This window comes from Delphinus delphis, chromosome 12 (assembly GCF_949987515.2).
Source record: "Delphinus delphis chromosome 12, mDelDel1.2, whole genome shotgun sequence".
NCBI lineage: Eukaryota > Metazoa > Chordata > Mammalia > Artiodactyla > Delphinidae > Delphinus > Delphinus delphis.
Window position 1 is genome coordinate 64,008,978 of NC_082694.2, and position 24,712 is coordinate 64,033,689.

The 24,712-nt window shown below is 41.3% G+C and overlaps 1 protein-coding gene across 12 annotated transcripts in view; it reads right to left on the bottom strand.

Annotated features, from left to right (window-relative positions):
• Window positions 1–24,712, bottom strand: part of LTBP1 (latent transforming growth factor beta binding protein 1) — a 461,631-nt gene that overhangs the window by 230,682 nt on the left and 206,237 nt on the right. For 5 of the 12 annotated variants that reach the window (XM_060026845.1, XM_060026842.1, XM_060026841.1 and 2 more), the window contains exon 5: window positions 22,222–22,389. The exons of 1 other annotated variant lie outside the window; for it this stretch is intronic. In XM_060026845.1, the coding sequence (XP_059882828.1) occupies window positions 22,222–22,389 (168 nt within the window). Of the gene's footprint in view, window positions 1–3,161; window positions 3,306–22,221; window positions 22,489–24,712 lie in introns of those variants that run through there. 6 more of the 12 variants (XM_060026849.1, XM_060026847.1, XM_060026852.2 and 3 more) reach the window with 3 other exon arrangements.

The window sequence follows — 24,712 nt, forward strand, 5'->3', positions numbered from 1 at the left end:
GAAGAAAAATGATGATTAAGGAAGAGCTCAGTTTGATTTTTAAGAGGTTATTTGGCCACTACCTTTATATAGGCTCACTTATTATGCATGAATCTACTGACACACATACAGACAAATGCAAGTCCACTAAACATTCACAATTGATAAATGTCATCCTCTATTTCTAGTACCTTAAATTCAACACTTTCGCCACAAAAGGTAGATAAGAAAGACACTACTGTGTCCCTTCAAATTTGCTTTTCTGAGCCAAACAAGTTATTTATATCTGGCTGTCACTCTATCCTAAAAATGATGAGTCTTAACAAGTTCCTCACCATGTGTTTTTCAGGCTCTTGTAAGGCAATCAAAGAACGCTAGCAAGCATGATCACTTTTACCAAGTCACTCCATTCCCATCTGAAAGAAGCAATTCAAAAGCCATGAGGGATACAGGACAAAAAAAAAAAAAAAAAAAAAGAATTCAATGAGAACTGTCTAGAAGTACAGAAGACATTATTCAGTAACTAACCAAATGATTCAAAATTTATAAAACTGATCATCAGTAAAGTTATCAATTGAATGCTTATTCCAAGATGCAGATTCTTTAACATGCCCAACATAAACCTGTTGAAAAGTTTCCACTTCATTTGTTAATAAGTTAAAATATATTAACCATTTTCAGCTAATATATTTAATATATAAAAGTGATGGAAATAACATACCTATCTGAAAATGCTTTAATGCCACTCTTTTTTTTTTTTGCAGTACGTGGGCCTCTCACTGTTGTGGCCTCTCCCGTTGCGGAGCACAGGCTCCGGACGCGCAGGCTCAGCGGCCATGGCTCACGGGCCCAGCCGCTCCGCGGCATGCGGGATCTTCCCGGACCAGGGCACGAACCCGTGTCCCCTGCATGGGCAGGTGGACTCTCAACCACTGCGCCACCAGGGAAGCCCTAATGCCACTCTTGACATTACTTATCCATATGAAAATATTTGTTTGCAGAAGGCAAGAACAATAAAGTTTCAATAAGGAAATGGCTACATGGCCTCTACACAAAGGAAAGGTACTAACAATTGTTGGACTTCTACTCTTTTACAGGGTACTATATTCACTATCCCAGCTACTCCTTCAAAAAACTCTGTGAATGACATAATTTTATACCAACTTATAGAGGAGTTAACAGATTCTGAGACATTTTGTTTTCTTCCCAAAATGGTAGAATCGATATTCAAAGTCTACCACGCTATCTATCTCCAAAGTGTGCATATTGTCCCAGCAGATTTTAGAGAGGCCAGGAGGGGATGAAAAGGCCCAGTCATTACTGCTATGACCAGTGGGCTGCCGCAAACACCCGTGGAAGCAGCAGCTGCAGCGTAGGTGCTATGCTCTCTCCTCCTCTATCTTTAACAAAAATTACTTGTCTACCATGGCTCTTGCTGGGCCTAGAAAGAGACTCTGAATCCTTCTCAACACACTACACTGGTCAGTCACAGGCAGAGTTGGGTAGAATCTACTTTCCATTCCAAAGTACTGCAATCATCAATAATGAGACAGAATAGTTGCTACTAATCACAAGGGCTAAACACCTAGTTGACCGTGTGCTTGTCTATAATACGTAGTTATTCTCAACAGTGATGAAAAAGTCTATTTCTATAGTAGGTCAACCCAATGTACTGAATTCCCATACTTTTCAATTTACTTTACTAATCATTATTAGAGAAACAACATAAAGATGTGGTGCCTCATCTGTAAAAGCTTAAAAGTTAGCTAGAGGAAACCAAACTTACACAGGCATTCAAGCTCTTGGGAGGGCCACCCAAGGACGCTGACACAATCAATCAAAATACTCCCTTGGAAGTAGCGCTGCCCTAACCACATGAATGACCCGCTCAAAAATAATTCCAAAGCACTTGGATTCCATTCATTTCAAGTTTCGCTATTCATCTACCAACAATTAAAAGGGGCCAGTCTCCACATTACCCTAATACGTTTTCTCCACGTGGCTATAGAAATGGAAATTGTCCACAATAGTTATTTTTACAATTGGATTCAGTATTACAGTTCTCTGGATCGAGTACTTTACCGAAATCTGCTAGGCCTCTGTTTTCTAATTAGTAAATGGGAATAATATACCTATTATTCTCAGGGTGAAAAGAAATTTGATGTGAAAATATCTAAAACTATGATGGGTACAGCAAAGGTACTCAATACACATGAGTTTTCCTTTCCTTGCAGCTCTGGACCAGATCTTTCCCCATGGTTTTACTCTGGGAATTTTTCCTCAATAATCCATCCAGTTATCACACAGGAAACTAAAGCGGCCTACATTGGACCAACCCATAATCCAAGAGGCAGAGTCAGTAAGCAGCATCAGTAGGGGCCTTCAAACAAGCACGACCACTGGTGTTCCTATTTTTAAAGGTATTATTTAAAGACTTGAATCATCAGACACAATAAGATACAGATAAGAAACAGAAATTCTTTAACAATAGAACTAGTGATGTTACTTTTAAAAGGTGCTGGACAGGAAGTGCTGGCAGTGGTGGCTCTTTTGATAACTCAAACTCAACAACTTGGTTAAGTGGCAGCTGAACTGGCTGAGCCTTGATTTTACAGCAAGCACTCAAGTTTCAGAGGGACTATTAGCATTAACTTAGCTGCAGCCTGGAGGGACCCATATTTTCTATTATTTTCCATAGGAATCCCTTGAGTCACAGGGCCACAGCGGCAGCAGGCTGCTCCTCTCTGTGAAGACGAGCAGGGCTCAGTCAAGGCCAAGGGGAGGGAACCAATCTAAGTGCAGCTGTTGCTACTATGGCCGCAGCTCACCAGGCTGCAGCTTTGTTCCCTCACTCACAGAGGCACGCTCAGGGCCAGGATTAAGCAGACAGACCCTAAGCCCCCTGCATTCCCATCTCATTGCATTCTGTCTGGCCATGAGACAAAGCAGCACAAGAGACATTTTCACCTCACCTTAAATGAGCTCTCCAAACAAATGCGTTTCCTGTCTCACTCTGTGATGTGCTAAACTAAAAATGTGTCATCATTCTGCAGAAAAGAGAAAAGGTACACGCTGTGTTTCTGCCATTTTGAAGAAGAGCCATCATCCTTTGTCTTCAGTTACCCAGCATTTAGGTACGCTATGATGCATCTGAAACGTCAGGGTTATGGGCACCACCATACCTTTGTTATGACTCTACACTTCTCCATGAATTCCTCTCTTTCCTCTCATTTTCTGTCGATTGAAAAAGACACTCTTAAGGGCTTGCTCAAATGCCACCTTCTCCAATAATAATGGCTTGGTCTCCCCGTCCAGAAAAAAAAAAAAAAGAATCAGGGTTATAGAGTGGGAGAGAGAAAAGAAGAGGAGATAGGAAGGGAAGATGAATTGATTTCTGGTGTTTAAGAGTTATTGCCAGGGGACTTCAGTTTATATTTTAAATTCCAGGAAGTCGAAGTGTTCTGGGTAATACGTGTGAATCACTGGAAAGAAATCTTTCATTTTCTGGCTAGAAGGTGTCTCCTTTGATAACCACAATGTCCATGAATCATCGGTACTTTATTACTCGACTTTCCCTAAATGAGCTAAGAAAATGTCACTCAGGATCCCTCTAGGAATTAGCTAGGGAAAAGCGTCTCAGACCTGAGCTCATCTGAAATTTCCTCTCTCGCTTTCTTCTCTGGGTTAATTCCAGAAAGTGGTAAAGAACTGGGGCATCCAGTCTTTACCAAGCCCTGCAGAAGGTGCTATGGGCGGGGAGTAGCCTTCTGTGGCTGGGACTGGAGGACCCACCTGCCAATGCCCCGGGATGTTCCTTCCGCATGACTACTTGTATTTTTAATTCTTAATCCCTGGATATCTGAATTTGGTATTCTACACATCACTCTATCTAAAGTTTACACAGCATAGTCTACTAATTCTTTTGTTGAGCAAAGGTTCATAGTGATTGAGGAATACTGTCTTATTTATGGTTTTTTGAGTATGGTCAGTCTATCTTTGCCCAATTACCCAGTGACTCTCAGCCTCACCTTATTTGGGCGGGAATGGGGTGGGGAGGGAGTGGCTGGAGCAGAATCCCTCTCGGATACTCCACTCTTGTACATTCAAGCTGAGTTAGAAATCGCCACACAGGGGCAATGGCCAACAAGAGGCCACTTTACGAAATCCCCAGATATAATAACCTTACAAAAACAATCTCATTTGGCAATGCAATGAGAATCACAAGGCAGGGTCTGAATCTGAGCTCTGCCACTAGCTGTGACCTTAAGGTCATCCCCTTCCCTCTCTGGGCCTCAATTTTCTGATGTGTAAAATGAAAAAGGGTGAACGAGATGTTCTCTAAGCCACTCCCAGTGCTAAGGGTCTGGCATTCACTTCATGAAACAAATCCCCACAGATTTCCAAGAAATTATGACCCCTCATGAGCACAAGATTATTTGGCACAATCATACGATCATAAATTTTGACTTTTCAGAAACACACTAACGGTAAATAACACCTGTGAAATGTCAGTTTCCTTCCTTCCTTGTTTACCGTCTTCACAGCTCTTCATTTCCATACATGTATTAGCCACGTGATAATTCTATCTGCACTAACGACATCTTAAACAAACCCAAACAATAAGTCTCTGGAATCTAACACCTTTGATGTTTGACTTACAAATTTTTCAGCATCTGTAATTTTAAAGTTAAATTATATATTTCAAAGTCCAAGTATTTCAGGAGGAAGGGAAATCAACGTGTGCTTTCCAGGCACGCCCTGAGTCCAAATTTTAAAAATCTGCTCTTTAGTCACCAGTGGAGTGACTATCAACTGTGTAAAAATCTGCCATTTGCAGAACTGTGAAGTGTTTAAATTCTTTATGAGAACCCCAAATAGTAAATTAAATGGGATCAAAGTTCTTTGGATTCTCCTAAAGTTAAAGCTATATATAGGAGAAAATAATTTCCTTGTATTAGACTTGAAACTGCAGCTAAATGATGTAAGATTAAAGTACCAGGCAATGCCATTAATTTGTGATGTTTGGTCAATTTCAACGTACACAAGTTATTCAATATATATTGGTTACTTTTGTTAATGCCAATCTCTTATATGTTACAATATGTTTAAATATGTTCAGTGTTGTAGTTTAATGAATTGCATTTTGATGTAATCAAATGTAAGTGGTATCATAATCAAGCAATTAATAAGAAAACTAACACCTGATTATATGGACATTGTTCTGATCATAAAGCATTTTTTTAAAAAAAACCATGCTCCATATTTAACCCTCACAGCAACTCTATGGGTGGGTATTAATCCCTCCCATTCTAGAGATGAGGAAAGTCAGATTCACACACGGATGTGACAGAGCTCAGGCCAAGACTGATGACTGAGTGAATGACCCGAGTCAGATGCAATTAATTGAAGTATTCTCGACCAGTGGTGACTGTGCCCACAGGAGCATTTGCCAACAACTGGAGACATTTTTAGTTGTCACAACTTGGGTGCAGGGTGGGGGTGGGAATGCTACTTGAATCTACTGTGTAGTAACCAGGATGGTGCTAAACATCCTACAATGCATAGAACAGAACCTTGAAACAAAGAATTTTCCAGCCCAAATGGGAATAATGCTGAGGTTGACTGGGAGATGCAAATTAAGGTTCTAAATCCTAATTTCTCAGTATCGGGAATGTAAATGATTCAGCTTTTATAGCAGATGATTTGGTAAATATCTGTTAAAATTAAATCAGAACATACCCTTTGATGCAGCAATTTTGCTTCTAATAATTTATTCTCAGATAATCACACATGTGTACTAAGAATTTATTATTCACTGCAGTTTGGATGATAACAGAAAAAGTTGCAAAGGCAAATGCTGAACAATACAGTCTAGTTATTATAGTGTATGCCAGCATGGAATATTATGCAGTCATCAAAAAGAACAAGGCAGATTTGTTGGTGCCGATATGAACTGCCAGGTGAACAAAGCACAGTGAAATATACTAAATAAAATATTCTAGCAGTTTCAAGATGATATGCTCCCACACTCAAATTCAAGAAGAATACTCAAGAAATGGGTAAGAGTATTTGCCCCTACAGAAGAGAACTTCATTTTCACTCTAGAGTAGGCCTTCTTGTGTCTTTTAAGTTTTGTACCATGTATTACATAATCAAAAAAGCTAATTATACATATTTTTTTAAAGTAGATGCCATACAAATCGACTGTTTAAAAAATCTGCCTTCAGGTCTTTTAACTAATTTTAGTATGAGTCAAAAGACTGTCAGGAAAAAGAGGAACATTAAAGTGGGGTAAAACTGAAGACTAATAAAGAGATTCTTGACATCGGTACATAGGAACTCTGCTGAGTTCTGGGAAAACCACAGTGAGAATAGTATCCTGGTAGTGCAAAAATAAGGACCTGGCAGAGAGCTCCTCATGACAGGCGCTGCAAATAAACACCCCGACCTCTCTCCCGCTCCACCCGCCAATCTCCTGAAGGAAAAGGGAGCTCACTGATGCCTCTAGGGGTGCAGAGCAGGCTGGATTTCCAGCACAGGCAACATTAAACTCTGTATTTTGACTGTTGCAGAACACTTGTGCATCTGGCTTTTTCTTTAATTCCACAGGAAGAAAAAAATTCAAGGAGCTGTTAATCCAAGTAAATTGAGATAACCCGGGGAATTGGCAAGAGATAAATGAACTCAAACATGTGTCAGATGGAAAAGCTACCTCTTCAATTACAATAAAAACTATGTTCCTTAAGTTTAAAATTAGGTTTTGACTTTATCTTCCCTGTAAGGTGATTTAAACCCTTACAGCTCCTATTTTTAATCCTCAACCAAACATTTGTTATAGTTTGCAGAAGGGGTCCAGCACATCCTAAGGCATGCAGGCCTTCATTTCAGTGCTCACCACCAAAAAAAAAAAGAAAAAAAATTAGCTCTTTATAAACTGAGTGGCCGAACCCACAGCAACTCCATCCTTGCATCTCACTCCATACAAGCTGTGCTTCCTTCAGGCCACCATGGAGGCATTCTGTTTCTGGCCAAACTCTTCTCAGCACTCTGATCTAAATGACTAGGCAAGAAAACTACAGAGTTATTTGTAAGTTTGTCAAATGTTTCAGGCCTCCAGTATTCTGATCAAGCTTGTCAGGCCGACGACACATCACCACACAATATATTACTAAACTTGTATAAAATCATCCTTTGATTTAAAGTGCAAAGTGGAGCCAAAAAAGTACAAAAGGGAACACACTGTACATACTGGGAAATCATAGTAAATATTTTCAGAATAAAACATACTAAAGATAGCTTAATTCCATTTACACTTCTAAAATCATTCTCCTAAAAGGGCTTTATATTAGACAGGATAATAGCATTTTAGGGCTGTAAAAGATCTTGACCATTTACTCCTTAAACTCCTCCTTTTCCAGATGAAAAACTTAAGATTTAAAAATGAGTCTTGTCCAAATGGCAGGACCAGGACTAGAACTCAGGTCTCCCAGAAGATTCACAATTAATATCAACTATAGATAACACTGTAATTAAATGCCTAACTTGGTAAGTGGAAATCCCAGTTTTTAAAAAATCTACCACAACAAACCAATTCAAAATTGGGCAAAGGACTAGAATAAATACTTCTCCAAAGAAGATATGCAAAAGGGTGATAAGCCCATGAGAAGAGGTTCAACATCATTAGTAATTAGGGAATCACAAATCAAAACCACAATGAGATGGACATATATACACTACCAAACGTAACATAGACAGCTATTGGGAAGCAGCCGCATAGCACAGGGAGATCAGCTCGGTGCTTTGTGACCACCTAGAGGGGTGGGATAGGGAGGGTGGGAGGAGGGAGAGGCAAGAGGGAGGAGATATGGGAACATATGTATATGTATAACTGATTCACTTTGTTATAAAGCAGAAACTGACACACCATTGTAAAGCAATTATACTCCAATAAAGATGTTAAAAAAAGCAAAACAGTATTTAAGAATACTCATGGTAAATAAAAATTCGTAATGCCCCAAAATCTTACAGTTCAAATGAGAAAGTTTCTTCATCAATGCAGCCGTTCCAAAAATTTACATGACACCACCAATAAAGAGTTGTAAAGATGAACAATACTTTACATGTTGTCAATAATCAAGTATAATTTTTATCAACCCTGGTAAAGAAAGGACTTAATTATGTTTCTCTTTTCTCTGTAGAAAATGATATTGCAGAATTGTCACAAATCATGCAACCAAAATATAGGTTAAAAAGTATCACAGGGCTTCCCTGGTGGCGCAGTGGTTGAGAGTCCGCCTGCCGATGCAGGGGACACGGGTTCATGCCCCGGTCCGGAAAGATCCCACATGCCGCGGAGCGGCTGGGCCCGTGAGCCATGGCCGCTGAGCCTGCGCGTCCGCAACGGGAGGGGCCACAACAGTGAGAGGCCCGCGTACCGCAAAAAAAACAAACAAAAACAAACAAACAAACAAAAAGGTATCACAGAGGTGTGTTGAGCATATAAATAATAAAAAATAGTGTGTTATTTTTCTGGAAAAAAAAACACAATGAGATACTACTTCACACCCACTAGGATCCTACTACCAAAGGGGGGAAAAAAAGGAAGTACTGGTGAGGACACAGAGAAATTAGAACCCTAGTGCGCTGCTGGTAGCAATGTGAAATGGTGCTGCCACTGTGGAAAACAGTTTAACAATTCCTCGAAAAGTAAACAGAATTACCATATGATCCAGCAATTCCATTTCTAGATATAGACCTCAAAGAAATGAAAGCCGGGCTTCCAACAGCCCTTGTACACCCGTGTTCATAGCAGTCTTTTTCACAGTAGATGGAAACAACTTAAATGTCCACCAACAGACGAATGAATAAGCAAAAGGTAGCATATACATAAAACGAAGAATTATTCAGCCTTAAAAAAGGAATTCTGACACACACCACAACATAGAGGAATCTTGAAAACATTACGCAAAGTGAAATAACCCAGACACAAAAAGACAAATGCTGTATGATTCCACTTATATGAAATACCTAGAATAGGCAAATTTATATAGACAGAAAATAGAACAGAGGTTATCAGGGACCAAGGAGGGAAAGGGATGGGGAGTTATTGTTGAATGGGTACTGAGTCTCTGCAAAAATGAAAAGTTCTGGAAATGGAGAGTGGTAACGGCTGTACATCATTGTCAATGTACTCAATGCCTCTGGAGTATACACTTAAGAATGGTTAAAATGGTAAATGTTATCTTTTACCACAACTAAAGAAAAGATACAACAGAAAAAGTCAGCCACGTGAATTATATGTTTGGGGTCTTATGAAGATAAGCAATAAAATATATCACCACTATATTGACGGAATTAAGAACAGGCATTTCATTCAAGTGAAAAAGCACCAAAGAATCAACTGTGAAAATTCCAAGTTTCCCGGGCAAGATGACCAAAACATAACAGAAGGGCTTCCCTTGTGGTGCAGTGGTTGGGAGTCCGCCTGCCGAGGCAGGGGACACGGGTTCGTGCCCCAGTCCGGGAGGATCCCACAGGCTGCGGAGCGGCTGGGCCCGTGAGCCATGGCCGCTGAGCCTGCGCGTCCAGAGCCTGTGCTCCGCAGCGGGAGAGGCCACAGCAGTGAGAGGCCCGTGTACCGCAAAAAAATAAATAAATAAATAAATAAATAACAGAAAACTGCTATAAGAGGTTATAGGCAGGTGAAGGCAATGTCTTTACTCGCTCCCTAGTGTTTCTGATCTGTCCAAAAGTGAGCTCTTGAAAAAAGTGATATATACTCCATTGTCCAGCTAACCTAGAGTGTTTTGGCCATGGAAGTTTTTCTTTTCTCAACAAGTTAAATAATATGTCAGACTTTTAATGCTTGGATAGTTTTTTCTTTCAAACTTGGCAACACGACCCTTCAAAAGGCATGTGTAAAGACGTTTGGGTTAGAAATAACAAACCCGTACCCTCCCAAGGTGCTGCGTTTATTTGAACATGTGATGATGCTATCGTTCAAATAAACACACTTGGCTTTCTTTCCTTTCCCAACAGCCATAGCACAGACACTTTGCGAACGGGTATCCACAGTAGCAATGGTTAGTGTTGAAAAGTGGTTTCTATTATACAATCACTTCTGAGATGTGCTTTTTTTAAAAAATGCCTCCTGTGCTAAGTGTTTTCCCATTTGTTATTTCTTCAGTTTCTAAAGAATCCTCATAATAAAGGCCAATCAATCCTACTTGTTGAGTCATCCTGAGATATCCCAAACCATCTCGATCCTTGCACCCTCTAAAATCCAACGAGATCTCATATAAACAATCAAATGCAAATCAAGCCTACAGAAGGCAGGGTCCAGTTTATTAGGGAACACACGTATGAGGAGGGCTGAAAGAGCTGTCAGTTTGAGGCCCAGAATCATCACAAACAGAATACATTTCTGTCAAAATGCTGGAGGTTTTACCTAGAGAACTACCTGGAGATTTAAGAGGGAGGGTTGTCCAGGGACCCGGACAAAACTACCAGGGTGTGGGTCCAAGATGTTGTCCAATGGGGAAAAAGGCGATGCTTACAGCAGAGCTTCTTAACTTTGGCACTGTTGACGTTTGGGGCCAAAAATTCTTTGTTGTGGGGACTGTCCTATGCACTGCAGGCTACTTAGTGGCATTTCTGGTCTCTACCCATTACATGCCAGGATACGTCCCCCTCCCAGTTTGGACAACCAAAAACGTCTCGTAACCCTGTCAAATGTCTCTCCTGGGAAGCGAAACTTCTCCTGGTGGAGAACCATTAGACAAACTCAACTTTCCCCTTCCTATCTGCATTATGGGTGCGAACCAGATATTTCAGAGGAAGAAAGGAAACTGAGGGAGCCCCCAGCTAAGGCTATGCCTGCTGGATGTACCTAAAATAAGAGGATCTCAGAGACAAAGACACAGAACCCCTGTGTCAGTAGACGACACTGGAAAGAGGAAGAGGCCACACTGAAGGAAATACGGAGGGCTTTTGGTGGCACAAAGAAAGGGGAGTTGCAGCTCTACTGTCCCAACTAATAAATTCATGTTGACCACTGTCCATTAATTCAACTTCTCTACAGTGTTGAAAGTGCTCTCAAGCACCATGATCATAAGTCAAAATCCAGGCATTGTGGATAGGAAAGTTCAGAATAGAGATCTTACGTTACCAGAAAGGACAATGGCTTATGACAGGCTTAGTCAACTTGATATCATTCAAATGCATCTTCTCTTAAAGACTAGCCTAAAATACTTTCAAAATGCTTAATGCTGGGCTTCCCTGGTGGCGCAGTGGTTGAGAGTCCACCTGCCGATGCAGGGCACACGGGTTCAAGCCCTGGTCTGGGAAGATCCCACATGCCGCGGAGCAACTAGGCCCGTGAGCCACAACTACTGAGCCTGCGCGTCTGGAGCCTGTGCTCCGCAACAAGAGAGGCCGCGATAGTGAGAGGCCCACACACCGTGATGAAGAGTGGACCCCGCTTGCCACAACTAGAGAAAGCCCTCGCACAGAAACGAAGACCCAACACAGCCATAAATAAATTAATTAATTAATAAACTCCTACCCCCAACATCTTAAATAAATAAATAAATAGAAATTTAAAAAGATATGCTTAATGCTCCTAATGATTGTCCCACCTCCCCACCATAAACATTTTTACACAGGTGAATCCACTCCTCCGTCCAGAGGCTTCATTAAGTCACCACCAATCTCTAACAAAATGGACAACTGGCTACAATTCTGCTTCTGTGAGCGATGAAAACTCCCATTCGAAATGATCAAAAAGGACAAAAATGGCACACCCAGTGGGGACATGCAGAGCAAGACAGGCTGTAAAGACACCGGAGGCCTCCAACTTGAGCCCTGTCCACAGCTGCCTGGGATATGTCAGTTTGACTCAGCACTGACTTCTCATAAAGGCTTGTTATTTGTGAATGAAGATGAAAGGAACCATTCACCAGCCACCACCAAATGTTAGGTTTTCTTGTCTTAGATTTTGTCTTGAGGGAGGAGAGAACAGGACCTGATTTAAATCAGACCCTGACTTAGCCGCTGTGATTGCCGCATACCCAAATATTCAAACTCAGCCACCATTGGAGATCAGATTTCAAATAACCAGCTAAAATAGAGCCCAGAACTCTTGAATCCTAACCCAATTTCTAGGATAGACCATTAGGCAAATTGGGCACTATTAGTCCCTGGTGCAGTATGTTTCTAAGAGTTAATTTCCTTAAATGAGATCCCTCAGAATTCTAAGGTTTTCAAGTAACTGCCAGGTAAAAAGAAGAAATACTTCTTCTGGCAGAAAATGGTCTATAATATGATGGAGTTTGACAGAAGGGAAATGATAATTACTGTATGAACAGCACAGTCAGGAGTCTTTTACCAAATAAGGTTATGATTTCTGCAATGAGTGTATTTCAATGAAAGAATATTTTCAGCCTGAAGAGCCTAGCTTCTTTTTCAAAAATGGTAGAATAAATTTTGTTTAATACTAATGCATCTATTTATCAAGTACACAACTTTGGCATGAACATTAGTTTTTTCTTTTCCACACAGCATGATGGTTTTCCAGGCACATTATAGGACTCTCAGATGTTTCTAATTACCCTGTGTGTACACCCAATAAAACAGCTGGCTTAAGATGTTATTAATACCACAAGAAGATCCAACGGACTCAAAAATCACCCTTCCTTTAGAAAGGGACAATGCAGTGGCAAAAAGTGACATATTTTAATCTTGCTAAATAGACTTAAGTATGTTCTAGTGCGCTTTCCTAATTTGCCAGGAAAAGGGCAGTGGTCTGCTTTCCTCACTGCAAAGGATTTTAATGTCAAGTTTCCCTTTTACCTCTTCTGGGGAAAATTTGATGAAAATCAGGCTGAGTTTTTGTACTAGGAAAGCTTAGAAAGTCCCCATAATCCAGAACAAATTTTTATTGAATCTGATGGGCATCTGAAGTTTGGTGTCAGAGTGAAGAAATCTCTCATTACTGCATAAAGTTCTTTCTTTTTTTCCACCAAATCTTACAAAAAGCCAACATTGCAGTCATGCCAGTTTTTCAGTAATTATTGCATGAGTCTAAATTCAAGATAATGGAGTCAAGCAGTAAGCCATTCCTTAAACCCATACCCTTCAACTCAACAGAAAATTGAGTTTTAATAAGTGCATCAGTGAGAGCATTACATTAAATTGGCAATAGAAAGGCATCTGGCTCATCTCACTTTCTTTGTGATATAACTTTGGGAAATAAATCACAAACAAACTTCCTCACTAACTTCATCCTTCCCCATTTGGTAGTTATTTTATTTTCCTGGACTGCATAGGCTGAAGAGGACTGTGTGGCTGCCCTCAAAAACATTTTCACATCATCTGTGATGTTAGTTCCAAGAGGGTTTTCCAACAATATACAAATTCATTATTCCTCCTCCACTTGGAAAAATTATATATACCTGAATATGACAAGCTGGTACAAATGTTCGACTTTTAGGCAACAGATACAAAACTGAGCCCAACTCGTAAGCCAATAAATGCTGCAGGTATGTACTATATCACATAAATATGACTTCAGTATCTATTTTAAGTCCAGCGGCATCTTTAATTTGACCCCAGCCTAGGAGTCCAGAGGTAAATGACACAAACGACGGCCAAGTGAACAGCTCAAAGCAGGATCCAATGTTGTAATCCTCCATCTCTGGGGATGCCCCATCTCTTCAAGATGATTACTTTTCCTCCTGACCATAGCTTTTGTTTCCAAAGCTTGCTACATTGTTTAAATGCTCTCATCCTTGCCAGCAGGCTTGGCAACATGCAAGAGCTTCCTGGGTAAGCAAATGAACCCCTCAAGGGGGTGGTACATGATCCGAGGCAGAGGTGGGCACAGTGCTAGTAGGTTGTCTCTGCCACGTGATGATGGTAACTGACAATACTTTGTGGGTAGTCTAACCCACCCAGAGCAAGCCTACATGTCAGTAAAGAGCCTCCTGTGCACCAGTGGAGCTGGTACTAGTAGAGCGCCAACATGGAGGAGTGCTAGAAACATCCTCCTGTGTCCTTGATGCTACTGTGCTATAGGGATCAGGAAACAAAGGAACCACCGTCTCTGTGTGCCACAGGTCGCACACCCTATCCAAGAAAGGGAAGTACTGTCCCCCAGTTCACAGGAGGTAGGGTTTGCTAATTAAAAGCAGGATTGGTTATTTTCAGAAGTAGAGAAAGATCTTCAAGGCGATCCAAGGGACCCACATACACCACCAGCCTGCTGCTTCTCGTGAGCCCCAGAACAGTTCTACAGGAAGGTCAAGGCATCATCGGATTCATTTTACCAGCATGGAATCAAAGAGGTTCAATCACCAGCCCAGGGTCTTGGGACCAGTCAGAATACACCTGAGCTAGACCACCGAGTGTCAGTTGGCATGGTAATGACTAGAGGCAAAATAGGAAAAAAAAAAAAAAAAAAAAGCACAGACAGAAGTGTTTGAAATGGAACTTGAGGTTGTTCCTTAAAAGACTGTCAGTATTTAGAGAGACGCAGCATGGGGAGCAGGAATGCCGTGCAGTGGGAAACTGTACTAAAGGTATGGAAATCTAACTGCACTTTGCCCTGAGTAGAAAGAACACTGCAGTCAGTGTTAAAAATGTAAAATCCAAACTCCAAGCACAGTGTTACAAAGGTGCCCTTTTTCATGCATCTTGCAGATACTGGAATGCGTTCTTTCCTGTGACCCCAAACCCTGTAGAGACTTCTCAGATGATTATTCTGCTCCCGCAATTTCAGTTGCCCAAGAAGTCACGAAGAAGCTGTGCTGGGTAGGTGTGTACATGCCACCCTCACATGGGCACCTGCAGAGACAATGTACTCTGTCAACCAGAACGAGTTAAGCATCTCCCAAGTGAGGCACTACACCAGCGCTGGCGATAACAACGTGAAGCGGACAGGGCCCTGTCCCCAGTCTGGAGCTCAGTGGAAGAAACAGGCATGGCAACAAGTAAGGGAAGTGAGGCCCTGCATCCTGAGGGGTGCTTGGCTGACTCTGGCAGCAGCAGTGGGTGATGCCCAGGCACACTGGGTGGGGGAGCACACCCCCCAGGCAGAGGCATCAGTGTGAACAGAGGCACAGAAGGCTTGGAGCACTGGGGGACCTTGGCACCCCTAGAGGCTCAGTTTGGCAGAAGCAGAGAGAAAGGGGCACAGCCAGGGAGCCAGGCGGCAGCTGATCCTGGAGGGGCCCCGTGTGCTATGCTAAGCAGTCTGGAGTTTTCCAAAGATCATTCCACATGCTCAAGCTGACAGACTAGGAAAGAACACATGCTTTGTGACATTGTGTTGCAGACTCCAAGGAATTTTGAAAGGTCATTTATCCTAGGCTAGCCTAGCAAGACTCCTTTAAGAAGTCCCATCCACCCCCATGATACAGGCCAGACATAGCTTAAAAGCAGCAATCAATCACACATGACTTTCTCACAGAGCCAGCAGACTGCTGAACCCTCTTTTACCTAAGGTTTTTTTTTTTTAAACTGTTCTGACTACAGACATACTTTCTATACTACCCACTCTGATGCCCCTCACTTTCCCGGCTTCAGGAATCTTCAGCTTCAATCAGATGAAGATTTCTGAAGCCGGGAAAGTGAGGGGCATCAGAAGATTTCTCCCAATTTTGGCTTTTAGGGTCAACCTACTGCTCTTCCTTGGTCTGACCAACCCCTGGAACTACCTTTCCATGAAGCTCCCTTCCACTCACTACCCTCCCCCTAACACACACACACACACACACACACACACGTGCGCGCGCGTACCCTCATAAACAGAACGGATTTTATTTCCCTTACTTAAAAGCTCCAGCCCCAAATCATGTCATCCGTCTTATACAAAATAATGTTGAAGAAAGAAGTGACACAGCTTTTTTGGTAATTTGTTTCTACATCTAAGACCCTATCCTTTTTTTATTATAAATAACCAAGATTCCTTGTACAATAATTCCAGGACCATTTTTCCACCCAGGGGACAAGACTTGCTTGGCTCTATCCTCTGTACATGAGGCTCTTTATCTAAAGATATTATTAAATATGATTCCCTGATACCATACACATCACTAAAACCTAACCCAAAATGACATTTGGAAGAGTATGAATGAATGCTTCTCACACCAGCCTTTGGAGAGGCTCTACAGTTGAAATAAAATAACAAACACAGTCACAGAGTTAGATTATTAAGTGTGTGATGTTCCCTCCACGAGCTCATCACTCACACTTCATTTAAGTCTCTGCTTACGTAGCATCTAACCAGAAAGCCCTTCCTAACATGCCCGAAATAGTGATCCATACCGCCCACCAACACTCCCCATGATCTCCCCTCTCTCAACTTTTTATTTCTTCATGACATCTATCACTACCTGACATTATATCATATATAATGTTTCTGACGGTATATTTTTGATAGTATACATCTGACAGTAATGTACACCCTTTTGTAGTTTTTAAAAATTTTGGTCGAATACATGTGATGTAAAATTTACCATCTTAACCATTTCTAGGTGTACAGTTCAGTAGCGTTAAGTATTATATATTCATATACTCTCTCGAATGTTACCTTCAAAACTGAAATTCGGTACTCACGAAATAATTCCTTATTTCCCCCTTTCCACCAACACCAGCAACTACCATTCTCTTTCTCTAAGAATCTGACTATTCTAGATATTTCATAAGTGGAATCACAGTATTTGTCTTCTCGTGACTGGCTCATGTCACTCAACATAATGTCCTAAAGGTTCATATATTATTGATATATAGCCACGTGTTTTTAATATAGCAGGAGAGCAAGGACTTTGCCTATTTTATTCATTGCTATATATTCCTAAAGCTTAAACCAATCCCTGGCACACAGTAGGTGCTCAGTAAGTATATGTTAGATGAATAACGTTCCCAATACCAGCCTCTTAAGGGTGCTTCACAACTTAAATAAAGGCAGTGCTCTACATTATGACATTTACTCAGTATTAGAAGATAATTTTACGAGGCTAAATATATTTCGGAGTAGAGTAGTTGCACAAGTTCGTAAGCACTCTAACTTGCCCAAATGAAAGGCAACCATCTTCTTAGTATTGTATTGGCTAATCTTTAAAAAACATAAAACCTGTACAATGTGTTAAGGGGAAAATATATGCACCAGTTCAAAGAGTGACATGTTGCCTTTCACTGGTTTCTGTGCTGGATAAACACCAAAGGATCCAAACAATGATAAGAAGGTGAAGGACTCAGTGTCTGAACTAAGCCGCTCCCCAAAAAGTCTCAATGCTTCTCCCGACTGAGCAGTGATGTTGGTTTATTTAATGCCTCATTGAGAGTGAATTTTTTTCCATCCTTATGAGGAGAACCTACCTAATGAGTGTAGCATCAAGGACGCTTCCATTCCACCCCAAAACACTATAGTATTGAGTTGGCTTTCTGACATACATTGGGAGAGTCCCAGTGTAGGGCAGCAAAGGAACCTCACAGTAGATGAAAGCAGCTAGAGGTTGTCATCATTACTATGGGCTGTTCAGAGCTTACTTAGACTATTAGATCACTAGTCTCCTGCCTAAAAAACTGAGAAACCTTCCCTCTCTCTTTTTCAGAATGATAAATATCAATGTCCCCTTTTCAGAGAACTTCTTTAGTAAGTTCTGAAAGAGTAAAAGCCAAATTCCTAAGCTTGAAATTCAAGGTGCTCCACAGCCGTGCCCCAGCCTACCTTCCCAGACTTGCCATCCAGGATCACTGCCCTTCACGCTTTCACCAGTAAATGCAACTCCTCTCAATTTCCACAAACCATCTGTGCCTGCATGTCTCCATGCCTCATTCAAATGGGTAAATGCTTCCTTCCCTTATCAACTTTACCTCTCCCTTCCCATCCATCTTTATTCTGGAACGTATCATTGTGTCAAGCTGCACTGCCCCCATCAGTCTGCCGTCAGACAACCTACTACTATGAGCCAACATGTTTAGCAGCTGGGGAGAGCACAAAGAACTGAACAGAAAAGTCACATGCCATCCCTTCTCTCTCAAAGTATTCTTCCTCAGCTAGAAGTGGAATCTCCTCTTCTGAGGTCCTGCTATGAGCTTTCTACCTTAAATGAGGGTTATCTACATACACTCCTCATCTCCTCCTCAAAGCATAAGCTCTTCGAGGGCAGCTCTACGATTTTCTTGTCCTGGAAAATCTAGCACCATGTTGTCTACATAATCACTTAACACATGGTCATAGCAGGCAACACAGGAAGAGAAGAGGTTTTTAGACTCTGGAATAAGCAAACCTGACTTAAAGTCACCTTTGATCAAACCACTAAAGCCTTGGTACTCACATCTATAAAATACGGATACTACCCTTTACCTCTCTCAGGGGAAGCAAGCACCAAATGAAATACCATGGGATCATAGTTTTCAAATTCTCAAATACTTTTTATCTGTATTCAGTTGGTGCTAATGGAACATGAGTCCCTCATAGCTCCTCAGAGAAAGCAGTATCACATAAAGCTTTGCAATTAGCTTTGCAATTAGCTTTGTAATTGTGATTGCCTTTCAATCTCTCTCTCTACAAGTAAGATATGCCAAGCAACAGTATTATTTTATTTGAAATATTCTACTTGTGGCAACAGAGAAGTCCTATGTTTTTCTTATTAGAGAAACTTATAACTCCATAAGCAGCAACTTAAAAGTCCCAGGAGGTCATCTTCATTATACCCCCATGAAATGCAAAGAAGCCATTAAAACCGGGGATATGTTTCCATTTTGTAAAAAGGCAAAGGGAGGAAAGTGCAAGGAGGCAAAGGTCAGAATGCCACAACAAAAGTGGTATTTACAGAAAATTCCCCTTAACGTAAATATTCTGTTATATCATGTCAGTATCACATTCACAAAAATGAGTTTCTCTTAGAATCTCAGAGTACTTCCCTTGGACATCATCTTCATTCAGGCCTCACTTTTAGAGCCACATTAAGTAGAAGTTAAGCTTATTTCTCCCACTGAATTCCCAGGAAAAGAGAGTACATGCTTACTTGTCACATGAAATGCACCTGCCTCTCACATCTGACCAGCCCAGACTCATAGTCACCAGAGACCAGAAAGAAAAAACAGGAGCAGCACAAAAAAGGGAGGAAGGAACCTATGTCACCCCTGTGCCCACTAAACCCACCACCTACCTTTTATCACCTGCATTGTGTGGATGAGTGACCTGAACCTGGAAAGGACAGTGAGCCAGGTAAGCACGACCAATGGATATGAAGAAGCCAGCATTCGAACCCAGGGCTATTTGACTCCCGGTTGCTAATTCTCTTTTATACCATCTGGTCTTCCCAGAAAACCCAACTCCCTCAGGTTCTTCCCTTACTTGTCCCTCCTACACATCACAGTCAGACCCCAGAGAGTTAAAGAGGACACAAGGAGACCTGGGCTCTAGTCCCAGCTAACTGAATTGCTGTGTAATGAAGGGAGACTCACTTAAGTCAGTGGACCTCTGTTTCCTTGTCCAAAAAAATGGTGACAATAATATCCATTCTACCTCTTTCAAAATAACTGGACATCACCATGGAAATGTTAAAAATTATTTCTGCTCTTCTGATCATCAAAATGGATTATTTAATTAAGGTGCCTTAACTATGAAATCTATATGGTTTTCCCTGTATTATTTTGACTCCTTGGGGCAGGGGTCAGCAAATGCTGGCACTAGCGTCAAGTTCAGGCCACTGACTGTTTTTGTAATGCAGCCACACCCTTCCCATACCTACCATCTCTGGCTGTTGTCACGATACCACACGGGGTTGAGTGCTTGTGACGCACACCGTATGGGCTGCAAAGTCTAAAATATTTACTATCTGGCCCCTTAAAGTCTACCAGTCCCCACCTTTTAGTAGCCTTAAACATCAGAGGCGAAAGAGTAGCTGACAAGTTACAATACATTTTGAATTGTCCTCAAACTACTATTTTCCATGTAACACATCTTATTTGTCAAAAGATTTAACATATTGTAAATATAGTGAGAAAAAATCAATTAGAAAACCACTTCCTGTAAGTAACAACATTATATTAAACCAGTAAATCCCCAGAAGATATCTTCCATGCCTAAAAATGAATTTTGAAATTCTCTATTTCTAGAGAATCATAATCTCTAAATTCTACAAAATTACCATCTTCAGTAAAATAATTTTTAAAACTTGTCTGTCAGATTACCCTATATTTGAAGTACAGAAGAGAAATAGCTCAGGATATAAATGAAACAATTCCCATGATTTCCAATGTGAAACTATTCATTACTATGCCCTCTCCCTTTCACTATTATTTTTTTAAATTCAACTACCTTGCCAGTCCTTTTGTGGCAGAGTTTTAGTGCCAGTTTTGAGATTTTTTGGTAAATAGTTGTGTCCCATTTTGTATTTTGAATAGGCTGTGTGTATCCTGTTCCTAAACATCTGCTCTAATGCCAGAGAGGAAACTGTGCAGCATGTTTTAACAAGAAGACTTCCTCTGCTTCTCAAAGCCTTCAAATATTTAGTTTCGAAGTGAATACACTGTAAGCCAAAAAATTACCACCCACCCAATTACTCTGTCATTCCTACCGTAAAGGTTTATGAAAAATGCCAAAAGGAAGAGGAGCAGACATTATCGATGATGATGGAGGAAGAAAAGCAATGAGAGTAAGGAAGGCAAACAAGGAAAGTAAAAATGGGAATAAGCCATTTAGCCCATAATAACCTAATTGGGAATTGCTTTTTCTCTTCCTTGTCTATAGCCCTGTAAAACAGCTGAAAAACACTTTGGCTTATTACTGATAAAAAGTCCTAGGATTTTAGAGACGGACTGAATTTTAGACATCACTAAATACAAGCCACTTCTTTTATGGATGAGAAACACTAAGGTCCAGAAATATTAACGGTCGCACCCTGTGGATTAGCTAGTTACTGGCAGGACCAGGACCAGAATCTAGTTTCCTGATCATCAGTTTAACACACTTCCCATTAGACTCAGCTCTCTGTCCTGCTAAAGCATAATGTGCCCTTTGGCACCTAACAGTTAAATTCTTTTAAAAAATATATCTGAAGTACCCCTATCATAGCCAGGAAATTAACAATACCCCTTTAAATAGTATCTATGGGCACATGTTTTTTCCAAGTATAGACTATCGAGAGCAGTGCTTTGACCTCAACAGAAACCGAGTCACAGTAAAACAGTAGGATAATCAAAGAGCTAATAAGGACTTCAAACTGCCTCCTTGTATTTTGTCTTGATGGAAATCAGTTTGAAACAGACACCCCCCCCACCTCCTAGACACATGCTCTCAAGACTAAACAGCAATATTCCATAAAAAGACCAGATCTAGCCAGTGTTATTATCTGTCTGACATTTGGGTTATTCTTGTGAGTAACTCATAAAGTATCGTGGGTGTCTGTGATTATTTGAGTACACATGGCAAACCATAATTGGTCAAAAAATAATAAAAGACATTTTTCTGTGACAAAAATACCATATTGCATGACAACATGGCAATGTGACAGCATTCAGTGGTCCGCGATACTTTCTCCATTTACAAAGTAGTAAAAAAGAAACAAGAATTTAAAAGTAAAAAGCCTTTTTGCAGTAACTACCATAGTTCATATTTAAATTATGAAAGATTAAAAGGCTTTAAGTGCTGACAGTAATCCACTAGCATATCTTCTCCCAAATCCATGTCATATATCAACTTATAATTTAGCCTTTTGATACACAGCAGAAACGTGGCAAAAGATGCAAGTCTGTATCCCTTTCTACAACTGAAATACAGATTTTTGACAATTTTTAGAAACTTTTAAGAACCTGGCTATTTATGACATAAAAGTTTAAATTTAATCACTACCATCCAAATTTTATAACATGAATCAAATCTAACATAAATTCTACTTATCACTGAGCAGATAAAACTTGAAATTGATCAATGCAAGCTGTACATTAGGGTTTTAATTTAAAGCCTCTTCCCTTCTGTCCTACTGATACCTCCCCATCACCACAAGGCTGTATACACGATAAACAATTAGGGGCAATACTCTCCTTGCCATCTCTCTCAGAAACCAAATACCAAGTTAAAAATTATTCCGAAAGTAATTTAAAGGATCTCGTGAAAGCAGCATATGCGTACTCATAGACAGAAACCCATTCAAGCAGAGAGCAGTGTGAATGGAGGGGGTGTCTAAATGCTACGATCTCAAACTCTAGTCGGCAAGGACAGTTAGAACTCACCCACTCGGAAGTTCGTGGCTGTCAGGGTGTCGGCAGCGTGACCGTTCTCACTAATAAGAGTGGTGGTGTTCCCCTTCTCACAGCTGTTCTGACAGCTGCCCTTGGTGCAGGTCACTTTACAGATGCTCGGAGTAAAGACCACCTTGATGCGGCCAGTGTGGTTACTCACTAGGAGTGGAGGCAGGGAGAAAAAGAACAACAAACACATCAGCTTAGTATCCATGAACTTGCCTTGGAAGGTTAAAAAAAAAAAAAAAAAAGGAAAAAGAGAAAGGAAAGGAGGGAGAGGGGGAAAGAGAGAGCCCACAACCCGACAGGTTAAGGAAAGAGGGAAGCCTTTAGTGCTCGCTGCTCTGTATCCAGTGGTGTCTCTGAAACAGGAGTAGGAAGCTTAGCAAACAGAACTCTGGGATGCACTCCAAAACCACATTTGAAGTCGAGTCACTGGAGTGGGATTACTAACCACAATGCTGCACTTTATTCACGGGCAGACAAAGAGCAGTACGGAGGGCACGACAGATGAAAGAGCCAGCCCTGACAGGCAGATGTAATGCACAGAGGTTGGCCGTGCACCTAGTGGTGAATAAACTCTTGTGTCCTCGACTTGCATACTTTCCCTGTTCCTCCACTTATTAAGTCACTATTTGCAGCCCGACCCCTGGAAATGTTTTAGGCATGCAGCATGTCTGAAAACATCTGTCTCAAATCTCCTGGCACTCCCAGCTGAAGTGATCAAATCCTGTGACGCAGCTGCAGGAGCCCAGTGCTTTTTCACAACTCCGGGCACTCCTTCTCCATATAAATTTATGCAGCCTATATTTTGTTTTACTGTGAACAGGGTCCATCTAAGAAAAGGAGGCCAAGGCCCTGGGCTAAAGGATTGCCTCGGTTAAAATGCCACCCTGGAGCTCTCACTGCGGCTCCTCACAAGCCACCTAAAGGAGGTATTTCTTTCATTCATACAGCCCTCTTTTAAAAACCAGATGCTATCACCTGTTACACAGCAGAGGCAGCACAATATCACATAGTGGATACTCATCTTCAAGTCAGATTCTGGGTGGTAATCCTGGCTCAGCCATGCTATGACTCTGGACCTGTCATTTCACCTTTTCTCCAGAACATGAGAGAATGAGAAATGATGTTTTCCAGCCAGTTTTAACTTTCAATGTTTATCAGGGGTCAGCAAGCAATGGCCCTGGGATCAAATCTGGCCCACTGCCTGCTTTTGTAAATAAAGTTTTATTGGAACACAGCCACTCGTGCATTTACATACTGTCTACGGCTGCTTTTGTGCAGTAACAACAGAGTTGCACAGAGAAGGGATGGCCTCATCCAGGATTGCCACTTGCAGCCAGGCCCCTATATAAACTGGGGCAAAGCACAATACAGAAACCCTATTTTGACATCCGCATTTGTGAAATGCCCCCAGCCAGGTCCTTCCGCTTCCCAGGAGCCTAGGCAGAAAGCAAAAATGGTAGCAGCAGCTCAAGACAGCGGAAGAGACATGATTCATCTTTGAAGCTTTAAGGCTGATTGGAAGCAGTGCCCTTCCGGTGGTCACTGTGTTGCTGCAGTGGGCAAAGGAAAGCCTGCCTTTGGGTCAGCCTATCTTCTACCACCCCCTGCCCAACAGAAGAGATTCTCCCCCTTTATATTGCTTTGGTTTGACCAGCATTGTGTTTTCAGAAAATCATCCAAGAAGCCTCTAAAGGCCAACAACAAAATAAAATGTGGTCAAATCTGAGCTTGGAAACAAAAACCTTACCCAAAGGAGCCGTTAGAATTTCAACGTTGGAATGGGACTTCAAAGGTTTTCTGACAACTTTTATTTGAACATCTCTAGTGACAGGGAGCTCATTACTTGTTAAGATGGCACAGTCTAGTTATGGGCAGTCCCTAACAAGTGCTATTCTTAAGCTGAAGTTATGTCCTCACAGTCAGCTGCACCCATTGATCCTAATTCACCTCCCCAGCTTGTCACAGAGATTAGATTCTCACAATCTAATGCCTCTTCCACCTGACAGCCCTTCATCTCCTCACAGACATTACCACAGAAGCCAAGAAAGCTGAAGTTACAAGGGACCTGAAGAGATCCACTTGGGTTGGCCCTCTCGCTTAAAAGAAAATGATTCTTCTGGAGCAGAAATACCCTCAGTTCTTTTCAAATGGTTTTCCAAGACTGTTTCTCATTCACCCATGGTTCTAATGCAAGAGATCAAGACACATAGTCTGGTGTGTGAAGATATCCTAGTGGCCAACCAGGTCTTCCAGCCCCTTGCAAGACGGCATCCAGAAACTTTTTCCACAAACAGCCAAATAGTAAATATTTTAGAGCTGTAGGCCTAAAGGACTCTGTTGCAACTATTCAACTCTGCTGCGGTAGCAGGAAAGCAGATTGTCAACAACAGTATGTCAATGAATGAGTGTGACTATGTCCCAATAAAACTTTATTGAAAGACACAGTTTTCAAACCAGTGCTTTAAATGTTTTC